The sequence below is a fragment of the Balaenoptera acutorostrata genome, chromosome X (genome assembly GCF_949987535.1).
Source record: "Balaenoptera acutorostrata chromosome X, mBalAcu1.1, whole genome shotgun sequence".
NCBI lineage: Eukaryota > Metazoa > Chordata > Mammalia > Artiodactyla > Balaenopteridae > Balaenoptera > Balaenoptera acutorostrata.
In genome coordinates this window covers 128,207,990-128,230,703 of record NC_080085.1, presented here as the reverse complement: position 1 = coordinate 128,230,703, position 22,714 = coordinate 128,207,990, and the positions used below count along the sequence as shown (strand labels likewise).

At 42.4% G+C, this 22,714-nt stretch overlaps 1 protein-coding gene across 4 annotated transcripts in view; it reads right to left on the bottom strand.

The window, feature by feature from the left end:
• Positions 1–22,714, bottom strand: part of AFF2 (ALF transcription elongation factor 2) — a 498,852-nt gene that overhangs the window by 39,883 nt on the left and 436,255 nt on the right. For all 4 annotated transcript variants that reach the window (XM_057538448.1, XM_057538450.1, XM_057538449.1 and 1 more), the window contains one exon: positions 1,145–1,304. In XM_057538448.1, coding sequence (XP_057394431.1) covers positions 1,145–1,304 — 160 coding nt within the window. The remainder of the gene's footprint in view (positions 1–1,144; positions 1,305–22,714) is intronic.

Genomic DNA, 22,714 nt, shown 5'->3' with positions numbered 1-22,714 from the left:
TGAATTCTGCCTGTTGAACTAAAAGAGCCATCATTGTTATTAGAACTCCTCTTTTTTGAAAGGCATCAGCTGAGCCAATAGAGGGTGACAGAATTCAAAAGACTCTGAGTAGACGTGATTCCAACCCACACAGAGCAATGGCAGGTGAGCGTCGAGGCAATCGGAACGGCTGCTACTGTCGTTAGCAGAGCGCGAGGTTAAGGGCCCCAGCTCTGGTAGCACATAGACCCTGGTTTCAGTCCTGCCCGTGAGATCTTGGGAAAGTTCTTTCTTACCCTCTCAGAACCTTATTCTCTCATCTGTAAAATGGGATAATAATAGCAAGGACCCCATAGAGCTGTTATGAGGATGAAAGGAGAAAATCCAAGTCACGAGCTTCTGACGGTGCCCGGCGTGTGATCTACATTCAAGAAGTGTGAGCTATTATGATCATCAGTAATGTTACTATGGCATCTTCTTCTGTTATTCTTTTCTGATTACTGACAAACAAGTGTGTCCAGAGCCGTGGAGGGATCTGCTTGCTGTACGAGGCGCAGGCTCAGGGGAACTGAGGGGCTGGCACTCAGAGAGGATGAGAGGGGAAGGACAGGGTTTTTAACTCAAAATTATAATTCTGGTATTTTGTGGGGCTGTGTGAAATGTTTTCATGAATTACCATCGAGCACACTTGAAGAATATTAATTGAAATTAAAAAACAATACCTGTGACCTTTCAACCATCACGCTTCTTGGGTCTTACTTGCCGAGTGACTTTCATCACTTCAACCTAGAGGAAGGGGTGGTGTCCCCAGAGCTAGAAGCGGGTCTGGACTGGCTTTGCTGATTCTCTGGAAAGTGAAGTTGCGAGCCCAGTGATTACTAGTCCAGTGTAATAGTAATGGGGAGGCTCAAGGCTCAGAGTAGCTGAGTGAGTCACACAGCAAATCAGTCACACGGCAAAGAAATGTCTGTTAGAGACCACGCGAGTACATGTGTTAGAAGAAAAAAATGCTATCAAACACCTGAGTACTTTTCTGACGGGTATGCCGTGCTGAAGCCCTCATCGCGCTGGAATACTGTGATTGTTGTACTGTTGTGTGTGTGCAGGTCGGAGGTGCTGCCTCGGGGCAGGTAAGCTGTGGCTGGGGCCCCGGCCCGTCACCCACCTCTGGCGTGGCCACGCGCGGCGCCTCATTGGCTTCACTGTCAGTGGTGCTGCTTTCAGTGTCTGAGTCTGACTCTGAGCTGCTCTCAGAGTCACTGGAGCTGCCGGATCCCCCGCTGGCTGGCGCTGCAGGTGTGGGCTGAGGCATGGCCAGGAGCGGGCTGAAAGGAAAATGACACCACTCGGTCTCAGACCAGCTGGAAAAGAGCCCAGGTCAGCATAAAGGCTGATGATTTGTGGGGGGCAGGTGAGTGGAGCTTGCCATCCCATTTCACAGGTGGGAAATGTGAGGCTCAGGAGGCCCCGTGAGTGACCCACAGGTCTGTCAAGGGGCTCTGATCTTAGCCATATGCACAGTATTGTCCTCTCAGCAAGAAGGGGCGAGTTGAATCCTCGCTTTCATCATGGGAGACCGAGGTTCACAGAAGTGGGAGGGCTTGCCTCAGCCTCATAGCTATCAGTAGACAGAGAAGTGAGACTGGGACCGTGGCCTCTCAGGTCCCTCAACGGGCAGGGCTGTGTAAAGATATTCACGGCCAGGTGTCCAGCGCCCGGCCCCAAGGTGAGCAGAGCTGACCATGTGAATTAGGGGATGACAGGATGCACTTCTCGGCCTCCTCCAGCAGAATTTCTGTAAACCCTTCTTAAAACTCTTACCAGGAGGTATGATCATAAAGGACCAACCACCTCTAATGACTGATTTTAAATCTGTAAAGCTGACCAAGCAAAGCATTGGGACACTGACACCTCTTGCCGCTCCGTCTTTATTGATAATCCACACTCTTCCTTACTAATCGCTTGCCCTCTGTGCCCCGTAACAAATCAACCTCAGCTGCCTCCTGGCACTCTGCGGTGTGTCATAGCCCTTCTGTCCTTCTCTTCATCGTCTCTTTGGACTAGTTTTGCTCTGCTTTCACTCCAAAATGGGGCTCTAAATTCGAGGGACGGGGAGGGGTCTTGTCCGTCTCTGTCTCATCAGCCCAGGCCCCTCTTTGGAGAGAAGTTTAATCACGGACAGGGGTGGGCTGGGGGCCAGAGCATATTCGCCGCTGTGCTGGGCTGGTCCTCCTATCTGCCTGGCTGGCCGTCCACACCTCGCTGCCTCTCAGACCCCCAGCTCCTTGCCCGGCTCTCCCTGGAAAACCCAGTCCTGGCCCTGGAGGGCACCTGGTCCTGCGGCTCCACCTTCAAACTGGACAGAGACGGACCCTAAGGCCCCCCCTGCCTGAGACCATTACTCCTCGCCTGCCGCGACCCCGCACCCTCACTGGAGCCTAGCTGTCAACCTTACAGCTCTTGCCCGCTGAGCTGAAGCCACGCTCGGCGGCTGCCTGGGAAGGCATAGGATCCCTTTCAAACCAGCATGGGTGTCTCGTCCGTCACCATCCAATGCGTAGAGCCTTTGCATTACGTGTGCCTCATGTCCCTGAAGACGGCCCCTTTAAGCTCCCAGGTAGCTCTTTTCTTTCATATAGCCGGAGCTCATTTAAAAATGCTATCTGCTAAGTAAATGCTATCTGCAAGTACATTTGTCTGCCAAATACACCAAGAGATTAGGGGAAGCAGAAGAAATAGGGGACTGTATCCCCTGGGAAAGTGTGTGTGTGTGTGTGTGTGTGTGTGTGTGTGTGTGTGTGAGAGAGAGAGAGAGAGAGAGAGAGAGAGATAGTGGAGCCAGGGATCTACATACAGCTCAGAGTGCCTCTTTCCCTGCATTCCTTTTTAGTGTTTATGCATAAAGTACCCTTGCATATTTATGCAAAGTACCCTCTAAATCTAATCAATTGTTTTTGTCTTTGGTTACTAAATAAAGACGGAGGGAACAGCTTTAAGTGCAACTAATCCAGAGGCTATGCTTGCTTGGCCTCAATTCCCCCCAAGTAAAGTTTCAGATACAGCACACAGCAGCAGCAATACTCAGACTATGGCCTGGTGGATTGAGAGTTAAGATCTAACTTGTACTCCCATGTTTATGATTTTCACGTGAAAAGGCTGTTTCCTACTTTTCTTTCCTATCTATACCTTAATCTCTGGTTTGTGTGTGTATGTGTTTGTATACAGGTGTTCCTTATCCAAAGCCTTTGGAAGGGAGATGAATTTTGATATTCACATTTTTTTAAATTAAAAAAGTCATATGGTAGCTATACCATATCTATAATACCCCCCAGTGGGATCTGCGCAGCACCCTTTAATAAAACTCATTAATATTACTGCAGTTAACAGTCACAATGAGAAAAATAAATCAAGGCTTGAAATTAATACGTGCACATCAGTTTAGGTCAGGTTTTGTCATCAAATGAGTCTGTCTGAAAATAAAAGTTCTCAAAACTTTTTGAATTTCAGAATTGTGATTAAGAGATTGTAGATGTGGACAGAACCCACATATGAAAAATTGACTGTAAATATAAGTAAATATCGATGTATAGACGCAGATACGAAATAAAGATGATTTGAAACCTAAGAGTAACCTTGACTGAGATCCAGTGAAATGAGAACTGAAATAATTTTCCCTAAGTCTTCCTACAGCTAAACCTATTGCTGTGTTCTCGGGAAGGATCCCACGGCCAGTCAACGCTGACAATGACCACTTAGGGGAAACAAGTATAGAAAGAACAGGGAGAGGTACATCAGCTTTTCATGCTCACACTGATGGACAGAAATACTTGGGGATGAGCGGGACGGTGGACTTGAATTCAAAGAGGACACCATGAGAACTCAGACGGGGGTGAAGGACTTCAACATCTTTATGAGAAAGAATTGCTTTCTCTGAGCAGTTCACAGTTGGAAACAGGGAAGAGCCAGCATTGGTGGGAGGGAAACCCGTTAGCTGTTCAGCTAGTTAAATTCCCACTTCTGCTACATTTATTTTCATATGTCACTAGTTTATTTTTCAAATGTATATTAAAGTGGCTATGAGGGATGCTAGCCCACGCAATACTTGATTCCGCCTAGGAGATGAAGGACGAATGTGCAATTTCCACATTCTTCATCCCCCAACTGCATTAGAATTATTTCCCATGCACCATTTACTTTCATATTTTAATAAATTGCTTTTAAAAAGAATGCTAGTGGTTACAACAAAGATAATAGGTGATACTAAAAATCATTAACATTTAATATATTAAACTACCTACTCCATAGTCTGTAAATATTACAAGTGTACTCTGTGACTTCACCCCGAATGTAATAAAACTTCTCAAAGGACCCACGTTTGTGAACAACTTCAAAGTGAACTGCTCAACATTTTCAAAGATCAGATTTTGCCACTGTGTTCATCAGGGTGAGCAGTCTGTACTGAGTGGAGCGAAGCCTCATTTTAATCCTAATCCCATTTAGTAGGTCTTCATGGTCACGGGCCAGACTGAGGGCAAAGAAGCTGCCTTAGCAAGTCAATGACCCTAGTGGGGAAATCCAGAGCTAGAGAAGGGGATCAAAGGGCAGGCCAGTGGGAGAGAAGTTTGGGAGGTCTTTAAGATGCCTTCTGCAGACAGCATTGGCCCTAGTGTGGAAGCTTGAGAGTACTAGGGGGAAAAGATGGGGTTTTTTTGTGTGTTTTTTTTTATGGTAAAATTTAAGTTCTTTTTTTTTTTTTTTAATAATTTTCCATGCTTTTTTTTTTTTAAGGTTTCTCTTTTTTTTAAATTAATTAATTAATTAATTTATGGCTGTGTTGGGTCTTCGTCTCTGCACGAGGGCTTTCTCTAGTTGTGGCAGGCGGGGGCCACTCTTCATCGCGGTGCGCGGGCCTCTCACCATCGCGGCCTCTCCCGTTGCAGAGCACAGGCTCCAGACGCACAGGCTCAGCAATTGTGGCTCACGGGCCCAGTTGCTCTGCGGCATGCGGGATCCTCCCAGACCAGGGCTCGAACCCGTGTTGCCCGCATTGGCAGGCAGATTCTCAACCGCTGCGCCACCAGGGAAGCCCAAAATTTAAGTTCTTAAATGCTCCATTGCCATATACATAAACCAAAATTAAAATTAATTGCTTAATTATATTTACATAATATGCACAAAAGTATTATTATGATGGTTTTGACTGTCAAACTTTTCTATATTTAATTTCAAATATTCCCATTTTTGAAAGATGTTTTCTACCTGTGAAATAATTATGTGATTCCACACAGTTTGTGGAGCTCCCTCCCCATATAAATTCTGCAGTTGTCTTCTTGGCTTGGTTAAGGTTGCATAAACGCCAGTGCTTTTAGCTGGGACAGAGATTGGATTCTCGTTGGAAGTATAGGTCAGTTCCACAGAATCCTATTTCTGTCTGTGATTCTATTACTTCAAGAATGGGAGTAATCATGTAAAAGATGGGTTTTAAGAGGTAGTTCAGGCACCTTAATCTCTAGACCTGACAGCCTCTCTATGCTTATACTGACCAGGCCTCTTGTGCAGTCAAGGGCTCAATATGTATGTGACACCATTAGATAGACAGTCCAGAAGCCATATGAAAGAACTGGGACTACTTTGCCTAGAGGAGACTCTGGGGCAGGGAGGAGGGCGGTTCATGTGATGACAGTCTTCAAAAACCGGAAGGTCTGTCCTATGGGAAAGGGAGTGGGCTAGTTCTGAGAGTCTTCCAAGGTAAAATTAGGACCAATGAACTAGAGATCTAGCCAGGAAAGATCTCACTTCAACATCAGAGAAGACTTAAAAATCTACAGCTGGCCACAGAAAGAAGCCACTGCTTTGTAGGCCAGTGAGCTTGATACCCTTAGGTGACCAGACAGCCAGCAATAAAGATTCCTATTATTGATCCACAGAGGAGTTGGATGATCTTTAAGGTGTATTCCAACTCAAAGATTATGATCCTCATGAAATGAAAGTGCATAGGGGATTTTAAGGGAGATGGTTTGGACCTTAGAGAAAATGTGTGAGGAGACCTTTGCCCAATCCAATCTTCTCCTTAAGGCAGGTCTGAAATGACCTATTCTTGGCAACACAGTCACAGAGCTCTTGTATGAACCTCAGAGGATTACAGCTGCCTTTCTGTATGGCTACTTCATAAATCAGACTTTTCACTAATTCAGATTAACGGTCTCTGGAAAACCAAACATCTGCATCAGTGCTATCTGACTCGAATCCTAATTTAACTGTAAATTCCTCTCTCAGGAGATAAACAGGGATGATGAATTGGCCATTCTGCTCAATCAAGCTGTGTGGGCATCAGAAAGGAAAGGTTCCAGAAGGGGTAATGACTTTGTAGTGGGAAACATATATGGGAAGGATTCGACAAGCAAGTCCCCAGGGTATTGATCTTGGCAGCATATTTCACAAGGCCCAGACCTTGCCAAAGAGACGTAGCATGAGATGCTTGATGGGGGAGTCTATCAAGGATGTTGTTAAACCCTCGTCTTTGGTTGAAACTTGTACGAATTTCATCAACATGACCCTTTTCCGGTTTTATAGAGATCAAATGTCTGTCTACCAGATAATCTGAAATGCTTCTATACTTGATTCCATCATTAAGTTGTAAAGGGATGGCCCTGGGGCAAAGGAATCAACATTTATAGCTGATCTTTCCTCTCTTCCTCCTTTTCCTCTCTGAACTCTGGGCTCCAAAACTGGAACAATCTATGTGCCTCACCATACTAGGCCCCTAGAGGCAGACACTCTGAGCCCTGAGCCTATTCCAGCCCGGGGATGGGAGGAATCCATTTTGGTCTGAGTCAGTAGTTTTGAAATCTACCCCAACCCTCCCCCAGAAAACCCATTTAGCCCAACTGTCCAATGGAAAGTGTAGGCAGAAGCATAATACATAAGACAGATAAAAACACAGTTGCTCTGGTGGAAACAAGGGATGGGGCAGAATGTTGGGGAGGAAGTCCCCAGCAGCTTTTCCTCCACCCTGGGATGGCCCCTGAGCACAGTTTGAAAATAAAAGACTGCATAGCCCAATATTATCACAAGCAACTCAGAATCAAGTATGTTCTGTGTTCATGCACTGGTGCCACTGACGAGCAGATGGTGAATAGCCATCCACTTGTAATTCGGGCTACACCCTGGCATGGCTCCGAGGAGATAATCTTTGTCCAGTGTGTGTGTACACTGGGATTTTGTGCTTTTGTCTGATTCTGGTGTTTGAAATGGAGTCTGCTCAATTTACTTGCAAAGCATAAGAAGGAGATGCACACCTATCCACTCACGTTCATCTTCATGGGCAAGTTACCGTATATGACATAGTTTAATGGGCAAGTTACCGTATATGACACAGTTTAAAGCCCTGACTGACTGAAGAGATATGTGGTTGGTGAAATAATGACTCCCCCAAAGATGTCCAAATCGTAATCCCTGGAACCTGTGAATATGGTACCTCATGTGGAAAAACGAGTTTTGCAGATATGAATAAATTCAGGATCTTGAGATGGGGAGATGGTTCTGGATCATCTAGGTGGCCCGAGTGTCATCCCAGGGTCTCTGGGAGCCAGAGCTTGGTGTCAGGAAGGCTCTAGTAGATTACTGCCACAGCAATGGGCAATCAAAGAGGTTATATCTTCCCAAGAAGCTGCAAGTTGGCCATTTGGAACTTTCATGAAAACTCGAAATGAATGGCTCCTCACATTTTTGGATCACCAGCAGTTAGTTCTATTTATCTTAACTTACGTGGCATCTTACTTCTTTTCTGAGGCCATAATGTTGAGTGATTTTGGCAATGGCTTTTCAGAGTTACATTTGACTCACAATCCATCACAGCTTGGCTACCCTTTTGGTGGACTGACCAGACCCAGGCCCTTGTCATCTTTTCCTGCCTGTGCCCTTTCTCCCATTTTCAGTCTATTTCACATATCTAAACAGCTACATTTCCCCTACTGATTTTAAAGAGGTAGTTTTAGTACAGTGAGAGGAGCATGCTTGGATACTTTATTTTTGTGTGACCTTAGGCTAAGCACTTAACGGAAGGTTTTCAGTTTCCTCATCTGTAAAATGGGGTAATACATCACATAGGCTTTAAGAGGACTGAGTCAAGAAACTGAGGTGAGAGAACTCTGTTAACCAGTACTTCTCAACTTTAATGTGCTTACGAATCACCTGGAGATCTTTGGAACATGCAGATTCTAATTAGGTAGGCCTGGAATGGGTCCTGAGTTCTGCATTCCCAGGCGCTACAGATGCTCCCGGTCAGTGAACCACACTGAGAGGACCAAGGCTACAGAGGCTATTCAGATACAAACTGCTGGGGAAAAAAAAATAAGTTGGTGAACTGGAAACTAATGCCGAAGACACAGTTTTGAGATCAACTGTGGATTTTATTTTTCCATAATTATTCTGTATTCCTTTAGCAACAAAGAAAGTTGACTGCCTTATGTCATTTTGAATCTAACCTGGTCAAGTTGAAGCTTCCTTTGGGCAATTATTCCTGAAGAGGTTTTATCCGATTCCTTGTGATAAGCACCAGCTTCAGCTTACAACTTTCCTGAGGCTACCTGCCTGCACTGGTAGTTGACTAAATGCATAATTCTTTCCTCCAAATGTGCCCCATGGATCACCACGAGGGTCTGAGGCAGCTTGCCACTATCACCGCCAAGGGTCAGGGTGGTATTAGACTGCATCCATGGTCACGGCTGGGACCCTGAGCATGGTTCATAATGGCTAATAGAGATGCAGCATGCGAGGTGCGCCAGGAACCAGGTTCAGCACCTTCCCTGAATCTTCTTTTTTAATCCTCACAATAGTCCCGTAAGTCAGGCACTCTTAATACTCCCATTTTACAGCTGAGAATACCGAGACTTAGCACCAAACAATATCAAGTTGAAAAATAGTTTTAAGGATACTAGGGGGCAAACTTCAACATGCAGTTTCAAAGGAATGGAAAAAACCAAGGCGTCTGGATCCCGCCTCACTGCAGTATGAAGTGAGGTGGCGCTACGGAGGGCGCCAGCGTGTTGCCAGCAAGGCTGGTCAATGGTGGCTAATGGGCCATTTATGTCTTGAGAACATCACAATTTGCATTAGGGAGAATAAACCGGTATTCAAATTTTTTCTGGAAATAATTAAAAGCCACAGTGACTTTTCCGCTATCGGTCAGAACTGTTTCAACAAACAGGTAAACAGGTGAAAAAAATTGTATACAGCCAAGTATTTTTGTCCGTTTTGCCTTTAAAGTCTACTTTTGTAAATGGGGGCAAGGGGGAGAATGAAGGTAAGCAAGTGGACAGAACTCCGACTCCCGTGACCCCGTCTCCAGCAAAGCAGAGAACGAACGGTTGGCAGCTCACATTCATAAGGAACCCAGAGAGGGCCAGATGTCAGGAATCCATAACAAGGTCAAAGCGTTCCCATAAAGAATTCCATCATCACAAATCCTAGGGGGAGCAGTGGATGACTTTGACTGGGTGACTTAAACCCACAGGCTGCTCCCCTGCAGGAATCTTGCCATTGTGTCTATAGGACTGGACTGGAGATGGGGCCCAGCTCCCCGTCAGGAGAGCCCCAGCCATGGGCAGCCTGAGTTCCCTAGGAGAGTACAAAACAGGCTGCTGATAGGCTCAGAGCTGTCAGCACAAGCCTCTGCCTTTGCCCTTGCTTGAGGACCTCTTTCTGTCACCCATCATGCTCAGAGCTGCCTCTCGACTGGAAAAGTGGGCACCCCTCTTCCAATCTCTCCCTAGACTACATTTCTTCTTTGCTGTCTCCCAACGCCAATCTCCTTATCAGTAATGTCTGCCCCCCTTCATGTCTGATTTGTTACCTGATGTATCAGAGACACTTGATTTGGAGGGTGAGCTTCTAAGGCCAGAGGCTTTATCAACCACACACACACTCTGTACAATGTTTGGTGCGCTTAAGACACCCTAGAGTAAAGCCATATAGAGGTCTTCTCTTTAAGATCTCTAGGAGAATTGTCCCCGGGTGCACCCACTGACTATGGTTCCAATAGGAGATCGTCATCATTGGAGCAACAAGACCAAATACTTTTTAAGTGCAGAGCACTTGATAATGTTCCAGTATTTTCACTCCCATGACCTCACGTGATTGCTACAAGAACACTGGGTGGGGGTCGGGGGAGAGATGGGAACGGGTATCCTCCCACTTTACCCATGATGCTCCAGGACCTCTTAGCCATGACACGTGGCTGGGCTCTGAGGCGGAGTGAGTGGTGGTGGGTTTCACCAGGCTACTGGGATGCTTTCTTAAACTGCAAGTCTAGCTTGAGGAAAGGAAAAGAATCCAGGATCCACTACAAAATCCACCCTGTAATCATACCAAAAAGCAACAGGAACACAGAATTAATCCCAAATGTTTTCTTCAAGTGACCTAATGAGACGGATTGCAAGATTTCAGTGTTCAAAACACTGAAGGCAATCCGCCCCTTAGGCTAAGAAAAGCCTGTTGCATTTGACTCCTGAGAATGACAAAACTCACGGAGGCTAGAGGAAAAGATTTCCAGTTTACAGCTGATAACTCTTTCCACACAGAGTAGTAGTTTGTAAAGATGAAATAGGGGAAATTTAAATGTCCTTTACGTTTCACGTCACTGTGTTTCTTCAAATATTGTATTTGTCTTTAAACAGGTAATAAACATGGTACTGAATTCAAAAGCTACAGCAAGGGATACAATGAAAAGTACATCTTCTGCCCCTCTACTGTCACGTCAACCAATTTTCCAAAGTTTTCCACTGTTATCAGTTTCTTACGGTTCCTCCAATGGTACTTCATATATTTATGAATATTGATAGGTGCGCTTTTCAATGAAAAGCTTTTAAGTTATAAAAGTAATACCTACAAAATAAAATTCCTGTATATGGGATGACAGGGCATCCAATGAATGGCATTCCAAGTCATATACACAATTTCTAAACTAAAACCTACACAGTTTCCTTACTGAATGTGCCTTCATAATTATGCCTGAAATATAAATAAAAGCATTAGAATACCTAAGTGAATGGCAAAAATTGCACCTTGCAAAACCGCAGCGTCTAACCCTAACACGAGGAAGAGGCAGTTAACGTTAACACAGAGCCATGAGGGGCGGAAGCTGCTCAGACAGCCCTTCTGGGTGAGACCAGGCTGCAGGTTCCCCATCAAGAAACAGTTGCTGACTGTCCTCCACCGTGACACTTCCTAAAGATGTGGTCAACACAGGATGGTTTCACTTCCTCACCGCTACAAACGCCTATAGGCCCAGTAATCAGGCTTTGTAACTCTGGCCTACTGAAACTGCTTTCTTTTTTTGTGTGTGGTGTATGTTTGTGTGTGTGTGTGTGTGTGTGTGTGTGTGTGTGTGTGTGTGTCTTGCAGGTACTTTGTCTAATGGGAAGTTTAATGTCAGGAGGTACGTGGTGCAATAAGAAAAACCAAGAACAGAAGTCATTGTACATTCAGGCCTCCAGGAACTGGGGTTGCGTGCAAACCAGACCTGGGACCAACGGCAGCAGGAGGGACCACTCTGGTGCTCCAGAAATGTGACTCGGCTATTCTGCGTGTGTTGGTGCCTGACATCACCAACACACTTATTCCTTCTAGTATTTTTTCTCTACCTTATAGCTCTTCTTCCCTCATAGTACCTGCTTCCTTCTGACTTGGACCTCATACGGTCCCAACCCCAACTTATTCTTTTCTACCGTTAATCCTTTCTAATTCAGCTTTTTTTATTATGATTTATTTTTCTTATTAGTCATCCATTTTATCCCCATCAGTGTACACATGTCAATCCCAATCTCCCAATTCATCACACCACCACCGCCCCCCCCCCCGCCCCACCGCTTTCCCCCCTTGGTGTCCATACGTTTGTGCTGTATGTACATCTGTGTCTCTATTTCTGCCCTGCAAACCGGTTCATCTGTACCATTTCTCTAGGTTCCACATATATGCGTTAACATACGGTCTTTGTTTTTCTCTCTCTGACTTCCTTCACTCTGTATGACAGTCTCTAGATCCATCCAGGTCTCTACAAATGACCCAATTTCGTGCAACTGCTTTCTTAGTTGCTACCAACAGCCCCTGTCCTGCCCACTCCCTGTTGCAAATCAGATGTTCTTACTTTCCTTGGCCTCGCTCCATATTAGACTAGAAGCCTTGAGTTATTTTGTACTTGGCCCCAGTGACCATATACGGCACGAGATCTCTTGGTTTCAGAACTTACCATGACTTCCTCACGGAGAGATGCAGTTTTTTTCTACAGGATTTTCAGAGATCTTTTTCCATTAGCCCTCTACTTTAGGGCCAGTCTTTATTTCCCTCTCTTCCCATGCCTTTGCTTACCCTGTTTTTTCAGTCTAGAATGACACTTTTCCCTTCTCTTCTGCTTCCTTAAATCTTTATCTTTTAAGCTCAAATTCCAATAACCTGAGGTCTTCTCCATGACTTTAATTCTCCCAGATACTACTTCCCTGTTCTGATTTCTTTTCACTAACTTCATCACAGTTTATCACTTCATTATTCTCGAATTATGACACTGTGCTAACCTTCTGCCTGCTCACCTACACTGTAAATTCCTTGATGGCAGGGGCCAGACTGTACCGTCACTTTCTGTATCGCTGGCACGATAACTTGTATATAATCTTCTTATTATGAAAACACACTCCAAATGGCCTCACAATGAACAGAAAATCAGCACAAACAAGGTCACCTGGTAAAGAACAATACTTAACTATGAAATGTCTATGTACTGCCGACTCTCAACAGAAGTCCTACTTGGGCCAGCCTACCCAACCCCAAAACATCCTGAGTTAGAAGTTCATTTGATGAACATAATTAAGCAAATAGGTTGTCTGATGATGGATTTGTAACCTTTCAACTGGCTGGATGGCTGTTGGCCCGTCACAGTGCCTGACTCTTTCTTCAGCTTCAGTTCTACTGACAAAACGTAACATATTTGGATGGACAGTTTTAATGTAATTGGTATCTTGAGCAACAGCTGTCCATGGGTCACAGGGTGCAATGTACATGCACGAACATAAGACATAAATGGTGTGGCTCTTACTGAAAATGAATGCCATCTATACACAGACTTTCCCATTTTTAATTAAAATGATGATTCCATTATTTCGATTTGTGTGAAACATGAGCTACCCTCGTCATATCATTTTGATACGTTAACCAGCCCGGTCTACACTGTGCCTGATATTAACTCCCTTTCTAGTTGATGATTTTTCTAGTGGCATAATTAATTTCCTCATGGAAGAGAAAGTATTCAATCAATTTGGGATTAAATTTGAGGTTGAAGGACTTTCACAAAAGACAGAACTAAATCTCCTAGCCCACATGCATTGCTAATTACGACACACTCACATTAAGAACAAGAAGGTGTTCCCTTCCCATGATAAGTGGGCCTGAAAATCCTCCCCAGCATTCACAATAAATCACAAAGACCATTAATAAACAGGCAAGGCAAAAAAAGACAGATTCTACAAGAATTCACTCCCATTCTTTGCCTAAGACTATCAATGTCATATTTAAAGCTGACATCTTAAGTCTTCTATACAGAAGCCCTCTAAGTCAGAAGCCCAGCTATTTTAAACAGAATTTCCTACGCCTGTTATTTTGAATGACAGCAAAGGAAATACTGGATCTTTAATCCTGTAATGTTATCTGCCTGAAAATCTTGCCTTCCAGCTAACAGTCTCCCTTCTCATCAAGGCTAAATGAAAGGAGGTCAAGTGTAAATGAGAGAAGAAGAGGGGACCACACTTTCCTCATACTTGGGGAGCTCCTTTGATCTTGAGCCCAACATGCTTTTGACGTCAAGAGGAAAAGGCTGATCATGGCCACCAGTAATAAGATAGCTAAGTACAGCCAGCCTCATTCAACACTGACTCCTGTATGTGGAACGGCAGGGCTTACACTCGAATCTAGATCAGTAGCAACAAGAATGGCAATCCCGTATTACAAACGAACACAGAGCCGCTTAAAAGCTGATCTAGAAAGAAATGGAAACAAACCTAGGCACTTCTCCAAGAACTTGCAGGATCTGTGATAATGACAAACAGGCAAGTAATAACAAGGTCGGGGTGTCTGGTTTTGTCATTAAGAGGAATCTGTCATGTGGAGGAATTTGTCATGCAGAGGAATTTGGGACATTTAGAAATTCCAAAGAAGGCAGAATTTTGAATAAAAAGGATTAAACAAACAGACAATTAAAAATACCTTCCGAAGTTAAGCAAATTACATTTGTGGTCATCTGAAAACCTGGGAATCTGCCTATCCTGAGAGTATGTCAATAGCAAGTCACAGTTATACAGGGTGCCCATCAGCTAAGCCCAAACAAATGTACATCTTAGGAATTATGGTGAAGAAAGGCATTCACAACTTGCGGGTGGGGCGGGGATTTTAAATGTCCCAAACAAGAAAAATACGCTCACTTGCAAACCACATGAGACGTGTACTCTTAGTGAGATGTGTTTGCTAGCCTGATGTTATCAATGTCTCAAATTCCCATGCACTTTCCACCAGCCTACACTACTCTAGCTTCATAATGACAAGACCGAGGTACATTACTCTGCCGGTTGGAAACTTGGGCAAAAAATTGGTGGGGAAGTATTTTCCAGAAAGGTTACAAGCTAAAAATGTTCTCTTTGAGTACAATTATATTTCACTACGTATTTCAGACAACTACGCCTAAATTCAAGGTATTTGAATGATAGAGAACGCGTGTGTCCATGTGTGAGTGCGTGTACATGCCTGTGAGTGTATGTGTGCATGTGCATGTGACTAAGTAGACGCATCTATTGGCTAAAATCCAAGATGGCTAATACCAAGAGAAGTAAAATAATTTCAGCATCAATTAAGATGGTTGCCTAAGAAGTAAAACACTATTGAGAGAAGTACCATTCCTCAAATGAGGTGCACAATATTGATTTTAAATTTTAAAAATAATGTTGCTACTAGCTGGCTAAGAACAGAAATGTTGACTTCAGTGGTACACACTGGACATTAAGTCATTGAATAAAGAAGATATTGTTGTTGGTCAATGTTTACATTAACGCTCATTTGGGTTCTAGCCATGTTTTGACAGCACACACAAATGTACATTTACATGTATGAGAGTCAAATGTTACTCAAGTTCTCATCATATACGCGAAAGTTAGTTGCAGAAATAAGAATGTATAAAGGCAAAAAGTCTAAAAGAACTGAAATGGTGGTTATTTTTCTATCTGTTGAACATGACTCATTAAATATTCAAGGTAAATGTCAACTCTCTTTCAGTTAGCCATGAAACTCATGAAAATTGATATGCTTCCAGTATATGGAAACAACTGAAGTGGTCATTGACAGATGAATGGTTAAAGAAAATGTGGTATCTGTCTATCTACCTATTTATCTGTCTATCTATCTATCTATCTATCTATAGGAAAGAAATATTATGCAGCCTTAAAAAAGAAGGAAATCCTGCCACTTGCAATAACATGGATGAACCTGGAGGGTATTATCCAAGTGAAATAAACCAGACACAAACAAAAATACTACATAGTCTCACTTATACGTGGAATCTAAAGAAAAAAATCCGATTCATAGTAACAGAGCGTAGAATGGTAGTTTCCAGGGGCTGGGAGGTGGGGGAAAAATTGGTCAAAAGGTACAAACCTTCAGTTACAAGATGAATAAGTTCTGGAGACCTAATGTGTAGCATGGTGACTCTAGTTCATAATACTGTATTGTATACTTGGAATTTGCCAAGAGAGCAGATCGCAAGCGTTTTCACAGCAAAAAAAGGGTAATTACATGAGGTGACAGATGTGTTTGTTAGCTTGATTGTGCTAATCATTTCACAATGTACGTGTATATTCAAACATCACATTGTGCACCTTAAACGTGTACAATTTTTATTTGTCCATCATAGCTCAGTGAAGCTGGGGAAAAAACTGATAGGCTTCCAGTTGGTCACAGGACAATGATAAATTCCTGGTTTGGAGCTATGGTTTATGTAGAACCAACCTACTCTTCTAGCAGTATAAATGAACCAGTACAGATCTAGTATTGATGACATCTTTGATATTTTCAGTAATTTTAAAAAATCTTGTCAGGAAAAATAACAAAGCATAGCATTACTTTTTTTTCCTCTTTCTTCTTTCCCCTCCTCCTCCTCCTCCTCCTCTCTTTTCTGGCATCTTACTTGTAGAAGACTCAATATTCATAATACTGTCCATTTTTAATGGTCCTTTATTTCTGAATTGTATTACAAAGGGACTTGAGGAAGTTCATTTATAGAAATGTCTCCAGTATACGTTTTTTAATTATTTGAGTCATTAGAATGGGAGAATTTTCCCCCCAATCCCCTCTAAATATCTTGTCTGCCTATAACAGGATACTGATATGCAAAAGAACAAGTCAAATATTTAAAAGTTTTTAAGATTTATATTTCAAATAGTTCTCAGTTAACTCCAATCTAGAATGAGCAGGCAGAAAGAACCCAACCTCCTGTAATTTGCATGTTATAAATGCCGTTAGAGAAGGGCAAGAAAGGGCATGGCGTCAACTGAAACATGAAGAGATTTTAATCAATGCTTCCTTTGCTGTGCTTTTTCTTTAGAGATTGCATCTTTGGGAGCCCATCCTGTGTTAATCGTGTTTCCAAATTGTATACGGATCTGCAAGAGGAGACCAAAGCCACTTTTGCTCTGTGATTTTACTTTCCTTTAATATGATGGTTTATACACTGCGGTTTATTCATTTATTGGTCTGATGGTTTTTATGAGTTGTGCTTCAACATAGGTTCTTTACGAGTATCATGTTTTATAAAGATATGGAGAATGTAATATAAGTCTGATACAATTATGGTTATGTGCCACGCAAGATAATACTGTAAATATGAGGAGAGTCTGAAAAGCTGCTTAGCAAAATGATCTTAATATACAAGGCAATGTGAAAATGTAAGAGGAATCTATAATGACAACGAAGATTAGCCATTTGCTCTCTAACCTTATTTACAGAAGCAATCAGAGGTATTCAGGTCGAGTTAATGACCCTGTCTCCAATTAATTCAATTGTCTACAAACAGCACTGGTGCAGTGGCTGTCTTCAAGTCTGCCGCATAGTCTCAGAGGGAATACATAAGACTCCATTAAAAGTGACAATAATAATGCATTTATTACTGAAACACTATTGTATTATAAATAAATTCCTCATGTTAAATTATGCTCCACGCTTTAACAGAAATTCAATTACTGAAATAATAAAAAGATGGTGTATTTGCCAAGTGCTTGGACTATAATTTGGCTGCTTTAGTTACCAGCGGTTGGCTGTTTTGCAATTTTTCCTTCATAGACTATTTCCTTTGAATAAATGCCAGACTTTTTCATACACATTTTATGAACAAGTTGCAAAATGAAATTTTGAGCTTTTGAATCCAATTATGAAAGACATAACTAAATCTATTATTGAAAAAAAAATTCTAGTAAGCCCTTTCTGCCGTTGTTCAGAACTGTCTGGTAATTGAGGTAAGCACAGGTGCTGCTCATTATGGACCATTGTGCACCATCTGAATTCTGGGAACTGTAGAATTCAGATGGTTTCAACTCTGTTTGTGTGAATAACAAACAGGCCTGATTCTGCACTTGTTTGTACAAGCTTGTACACAGCTCATTTGGGACTTCGAAGACACCTGCTTACCCTTTTGAAGCCAAAACAGTATCATTTATGTTCTGGCTATCCTTTCGATGACAATTTTGCAAAAGCAACAGATTTTGTGCGCTCCCTTCCTTCTCACCATCCCCTCCATCGTGCAGTAACTTCAACACATCCTTGTCTTCAGTGATAGGAAAATGAGTTGAGTCAAGCTATGGTAATTATCCAATGACAAGAGAAGACACAGAACTGTACAACGCAGACAGAGAGAAACGAAGAACCATCTCTTCTCGTGGAAGAGCTTTGACAAACCAAGTATCTCAGGTGGATGGGGGATATGGTTTATTTGCGTTTAGGACCAGGAGATTTTTTTCCCTTTCTTTCCTTTCTTTTGCCCTTCGTCTGGGTTCTCACATTTGTCTTTCTAATGTCCAGTCTTCTTGTCTTTTTCTTCAGCTTTATTGAGATATAAGTGACATATAACACTGTGTAAGTTCGAGGTGTATAACATGGTGATTTGGTATATGTATATATTGTGAAATGATGACCACACTAAGGTTAGTTAACACCTCCATCACTCCATCACCTGAGAGAATTACAATGTGTGTGTGTGTGTGTCTGTGTGTGTGTGTGTGTGTGTGCTGAGAACATTTAAGATCTACTCTCCTTCTCATTGTCTTCAGATGGGTCATCTGAAAGCAGAGAACCTTATAATCACAGAGACTTGTTTCCTGCTTTCAGAATGCAAAGGCCAGCAGCCATCAGTTGAGTTGGCTCGCCTGAGGACGATAGAGCCCGCACTGCGGTCCTGAGCTTCTGAGTGACGTCACACGCCAACCTGAATATTCCAGCCCTGCAGTAGCTTCTCGGTGCTATGACTAACTTTAATTATTTAACGACTTGGCATTTTCTCGTTTCACTGAGGTCTTACCTGATGTAAAGATAACTCCTAGAAAATACATAGTAACAAAGCGGTAGTACAGCAGAAAACAAATCTAGATTACGCTTATCTCCAACTGGCACTCCACCCACAGTGACTACCATAAAAGGTGACACTCTAAAATCCCATGTTGGAATGTCCCAAATTGGGTGAAAGACATAAACTTAAAGATCAGGAAACCCCAAATAGGGCCTACTCATCCAGACTGTTGCAGGCCTGCAGGGGAATGAACAGAAAGTTCCAGAATGGTTCCTGTTCCCCCAGGCTCGTCATCAGCATCCTGTACATGGCCTCTTTTCCACGGCTGCCTTAGAAAGGGGAGGGAATGGAGAAGTAGGGGGTGGGGGAAACCAGCACAGCAGAAAAACAAATTCAACAGTCTTAATTCATTGTAGACTCTTTTCTCATTTCTGTTGTAATTCCAGTGTTGTGAACATTAATAAATACACATTTGCTCAAAAAATCCCATTTTCGCGAGTCCTTACGCTGGGAGTTTGATTTCACATACATGCAGGAAATAGTTGAAGATGGAGGGAATGAAAAATAAAACCAAGAGAAGAAATTATGGATGCAAGGTTTTAGGCTCGAAAGCTCTACTAGGAGACATCCCAATTCACCCACAGTGTTTATAGAATCTGGAAGATAATTCTTCCACTTTAGCAAACACACGACTTCTATCTACCTTGTCCATCAGGCAAAGTTTCAGTCATGACCATGCTTAATAAAGCCAATCAAGGTAGCGATCAGCCAAAGTAAGTTCCTGCATGCCAGATATGAAATATGCCTAACGTGGTTTGACAGTGGGTCACAGAAGGACTTTGGAACCTTACCTTTTCCCTTATCATTATCACAGAAAGTGCAACAGAAAGCTCTGCAGGAATATAAATAATTTGGAAACCCTCATAGACAATATTCTACTGTGTGTCTCATTTGCACTTCAAGAAAGCTGCCCTCCAGACCTTATGTACTTTTAAGATTTATCTGAAAGATACATGAAGAAGACTTCCAGCCAAAAAAAAATGTACATATTTAATAGAATTAGATCTCTAGGCAAGAAAATGTCAAAAGAAAAGGCGAAATATTAAAGCAAATGCGAGGTGCTCCTCTCCACAGCTTTCCCGCTTTGATAAATATCTTCTGGGATGTCATTTACTAGAAAGTCATGATTTTACAAAACGGGAAAAAAAAAACCTGGAGTATAAAATATACTCTCTTTATTGCTGAAGTAAGTTGCTATTTTCACATTTCTCTCTGAAATCTGCTTTTGTCAGCCAGAGGCCTTGATATTTGCCTTTATATCTGCCTTTTTATCATCCGTATTGAAAACATGGCAATTATAGTGAAATACTCAAACTGCAGGCAAGCTTCTGATTACATGGCAGGGACATGGGACGCTGTGCTTACTCCAAGTCCTCCTCTCCTTTCCAGCCTCTAGGGGGAGGAGAATTGGCCTGCGACTGAAGATCAGAGTTGGGGGGTCTGCTGAGTGAGCTGCGTAAAGGTCCGGGATGAGGTGACCCTTAACTTGTCCCTGAGAACAGAGGTCACCAACGGCATCACCCCTGAAAATGGGCTTAGAACTGTATAAAAACACACAGATTCCTAATATACATATACTTTCAAATGAGAAAAAAATGAAGTTCATTGTTAGCCTATCAACAATCCGCAGCTTATGAAGAGAAAGCCTCAAATAAATCTAGTTTCAGAATAGCTGAGGTTCCTCTCTCCTCCCAGTTTGGTGCCTGAGTACAAGACCTACACATGTTGTTAGGATCTGATGCGTGCACATCTTCTTTTGTCCAACATTCTTTTACTACCAAAATCTCCTTTTGCCACTATTATCACCCACATTATGTGTAATAATGATAATACTCATAATATTTCATTTTATCCAGTTCTTAATATGTGCTGTGACTTGTCTGAGGTCTCATAGCCAGTAAGTGGCTAGGAGGAAACAATCTCGCTTTTTCGCTGTTTTTCTGTTTGTTTGGCTGAAACACAGTTTGAAAAGTTTTGCTCTATTTTAGCCAATCTCCCATCCATATGTGTACTTTCAGACAGATCTATTGGAGAACAAGTACTAAATTCTTTAACTATATGCTTTCATAAAATTATCTGCAGCCTTCTCTAACGACAGTTGAAAAGGCATAATGTTTACGAGTAGCAATGATGAAGATGATGATGGGGGTGGTGACGATGACTATTTATTAAGCACATACTGTGCTCCAGGTCCCTTGCCAACCACTTTTCGTGAAATCTCACTTAATCCTCACAATAGCTCTATGGTGTATACACTGTTATTATCTTCATTTTACAGGTGAGAAAAGTGAGGCTTAGAGAGGTGAAGCAACTTGCTCCAAGAATTGAATGAAGGTCTTTCTGATTCTAAAGGCTGTGATCTTTTGCTACTACAGTACATTGAATTGACTTGGGGTTAATTCCAATATGTAATTTAAGTAAAATGTCCACCACCATCATTTCGATTTCTGGTTTTGTAAATACCCAGTTCTAAGAGGCAAATGGCCTTCTAAAATAACAATTTCGTAATAACAGAGCAGAATCATAGTATCACAGAATCATATAGCTGTAGAGGATCTTGGGAATGCGAATCCACCTCTCTCTGAATTGTCAGAAGAGGAACTGAGGCCAATCAGCAGTATGTATGTTCAGTGAGCTGAAGGTCACATGAGTGAGTCAAACAACGTCCCAAGGCCCCATCTTGATAGGATCAGCTGGGGCCATTTTGCTTTGGTGGTAGACAGGAGCTGATGACTACAGACAACCCAGAGAGGGGACAATATTTTATTTAAAACACCAGCTATCTTAATTTGAAAGCTGGTTATTATCAGCCACAAACCAGGCATTTGACTGACGACTCAGTGGTATAAAAACATAGCAGTGGCAACACGGTGTGTGTAGTTGTATATGCGTGTATGTGCTTAAAGCAGAGAATCTGATTCCGTAGATTTCTTAACAAGCTTCAAAGGTAATTCTGATGTACATCCAAATTGGAGAGCCTCTGGCTTAGGAGAAACGTCCTTATTTCTTTTGGACATTTCCCCTTTAATATTGGCATTAGAAAGATAATAAGCAACTAACATTCTCCCAGTCCGTGTATTAGAAAAATTATTCAGATATTTCCATGTGGTCCATTGTTATCACGCTGTTGCTAATGATCATACTGAATTATAAAGTTAATAGCAATAGCATTTTTTGTAAGTGCTCAGGCTAAACATATTGGAATCACAGGCTAAAAATCTTGGAATCATTCTTGACTTGTATATTTTTTTCATAGCTCCATTCAATCAACCCATCAGCAAATCTTATCTGTTCTCCCTTCAAAATATATCTCCAAATCCATCCACTCTTCACCACCCTCACCACTACTACCCTGGTCCAAGCCACCACCATTCTCACCTAGGTTATGGCAATAGTCTCCTTACAGAAAGTTCCCTCTGCTTCCATCCCTGACTTCCACAGTCACTTCTCAATAGCCACAGGGTGATCCTGTTATGACATAAATCAGATCAAGTCTCTCCTCAACTCAAAATCCTCCAGTGGCTCCCAAGTCAGACTCAAAGCCAAAGTCTTTCCAGTGGTCTACCAGCTCTTGTACAATGATTCCCAGTGAACACTCTGACCTCCTCTTCTACCATTCTCTTTCTCATTTACCCTGCTTCAACTGAACTATCTTCTTTACTGTTTCTAGCCACACCAGATACCCTCCTGTCTCAGGACCTTTGCATGTGCTATTCCTCTTTCCCCCAAATCTCTGTGGGGCGCATTTTCTTGTTTCCTTTAGATCTTTGTTCAGATGCCAGCTCTCACTGAGGCGTTCCCTGACCACTCTATTTAAACCGGCAACTCTACTCCATCCCTCTCGAGAGCACTCTCCCCTGATTTCTCTTTATAGCACTTATCACCTTCCAACATATTTTATCATGGTATATTGATGTTATTTCTTGTCTGTCTCCACCCAACAGAATATAAACTCCACTAGGGCAGAGCTTTGGATTGTTTTGTTTCCTGCTATATCTCTAGCAGGAAACAAAACAGAAGGTGTTCCATAAATATTTGATGCACGAGTGCATGAATGAATGCGAATCAATGTAAGTGTGTGTTTTGTGA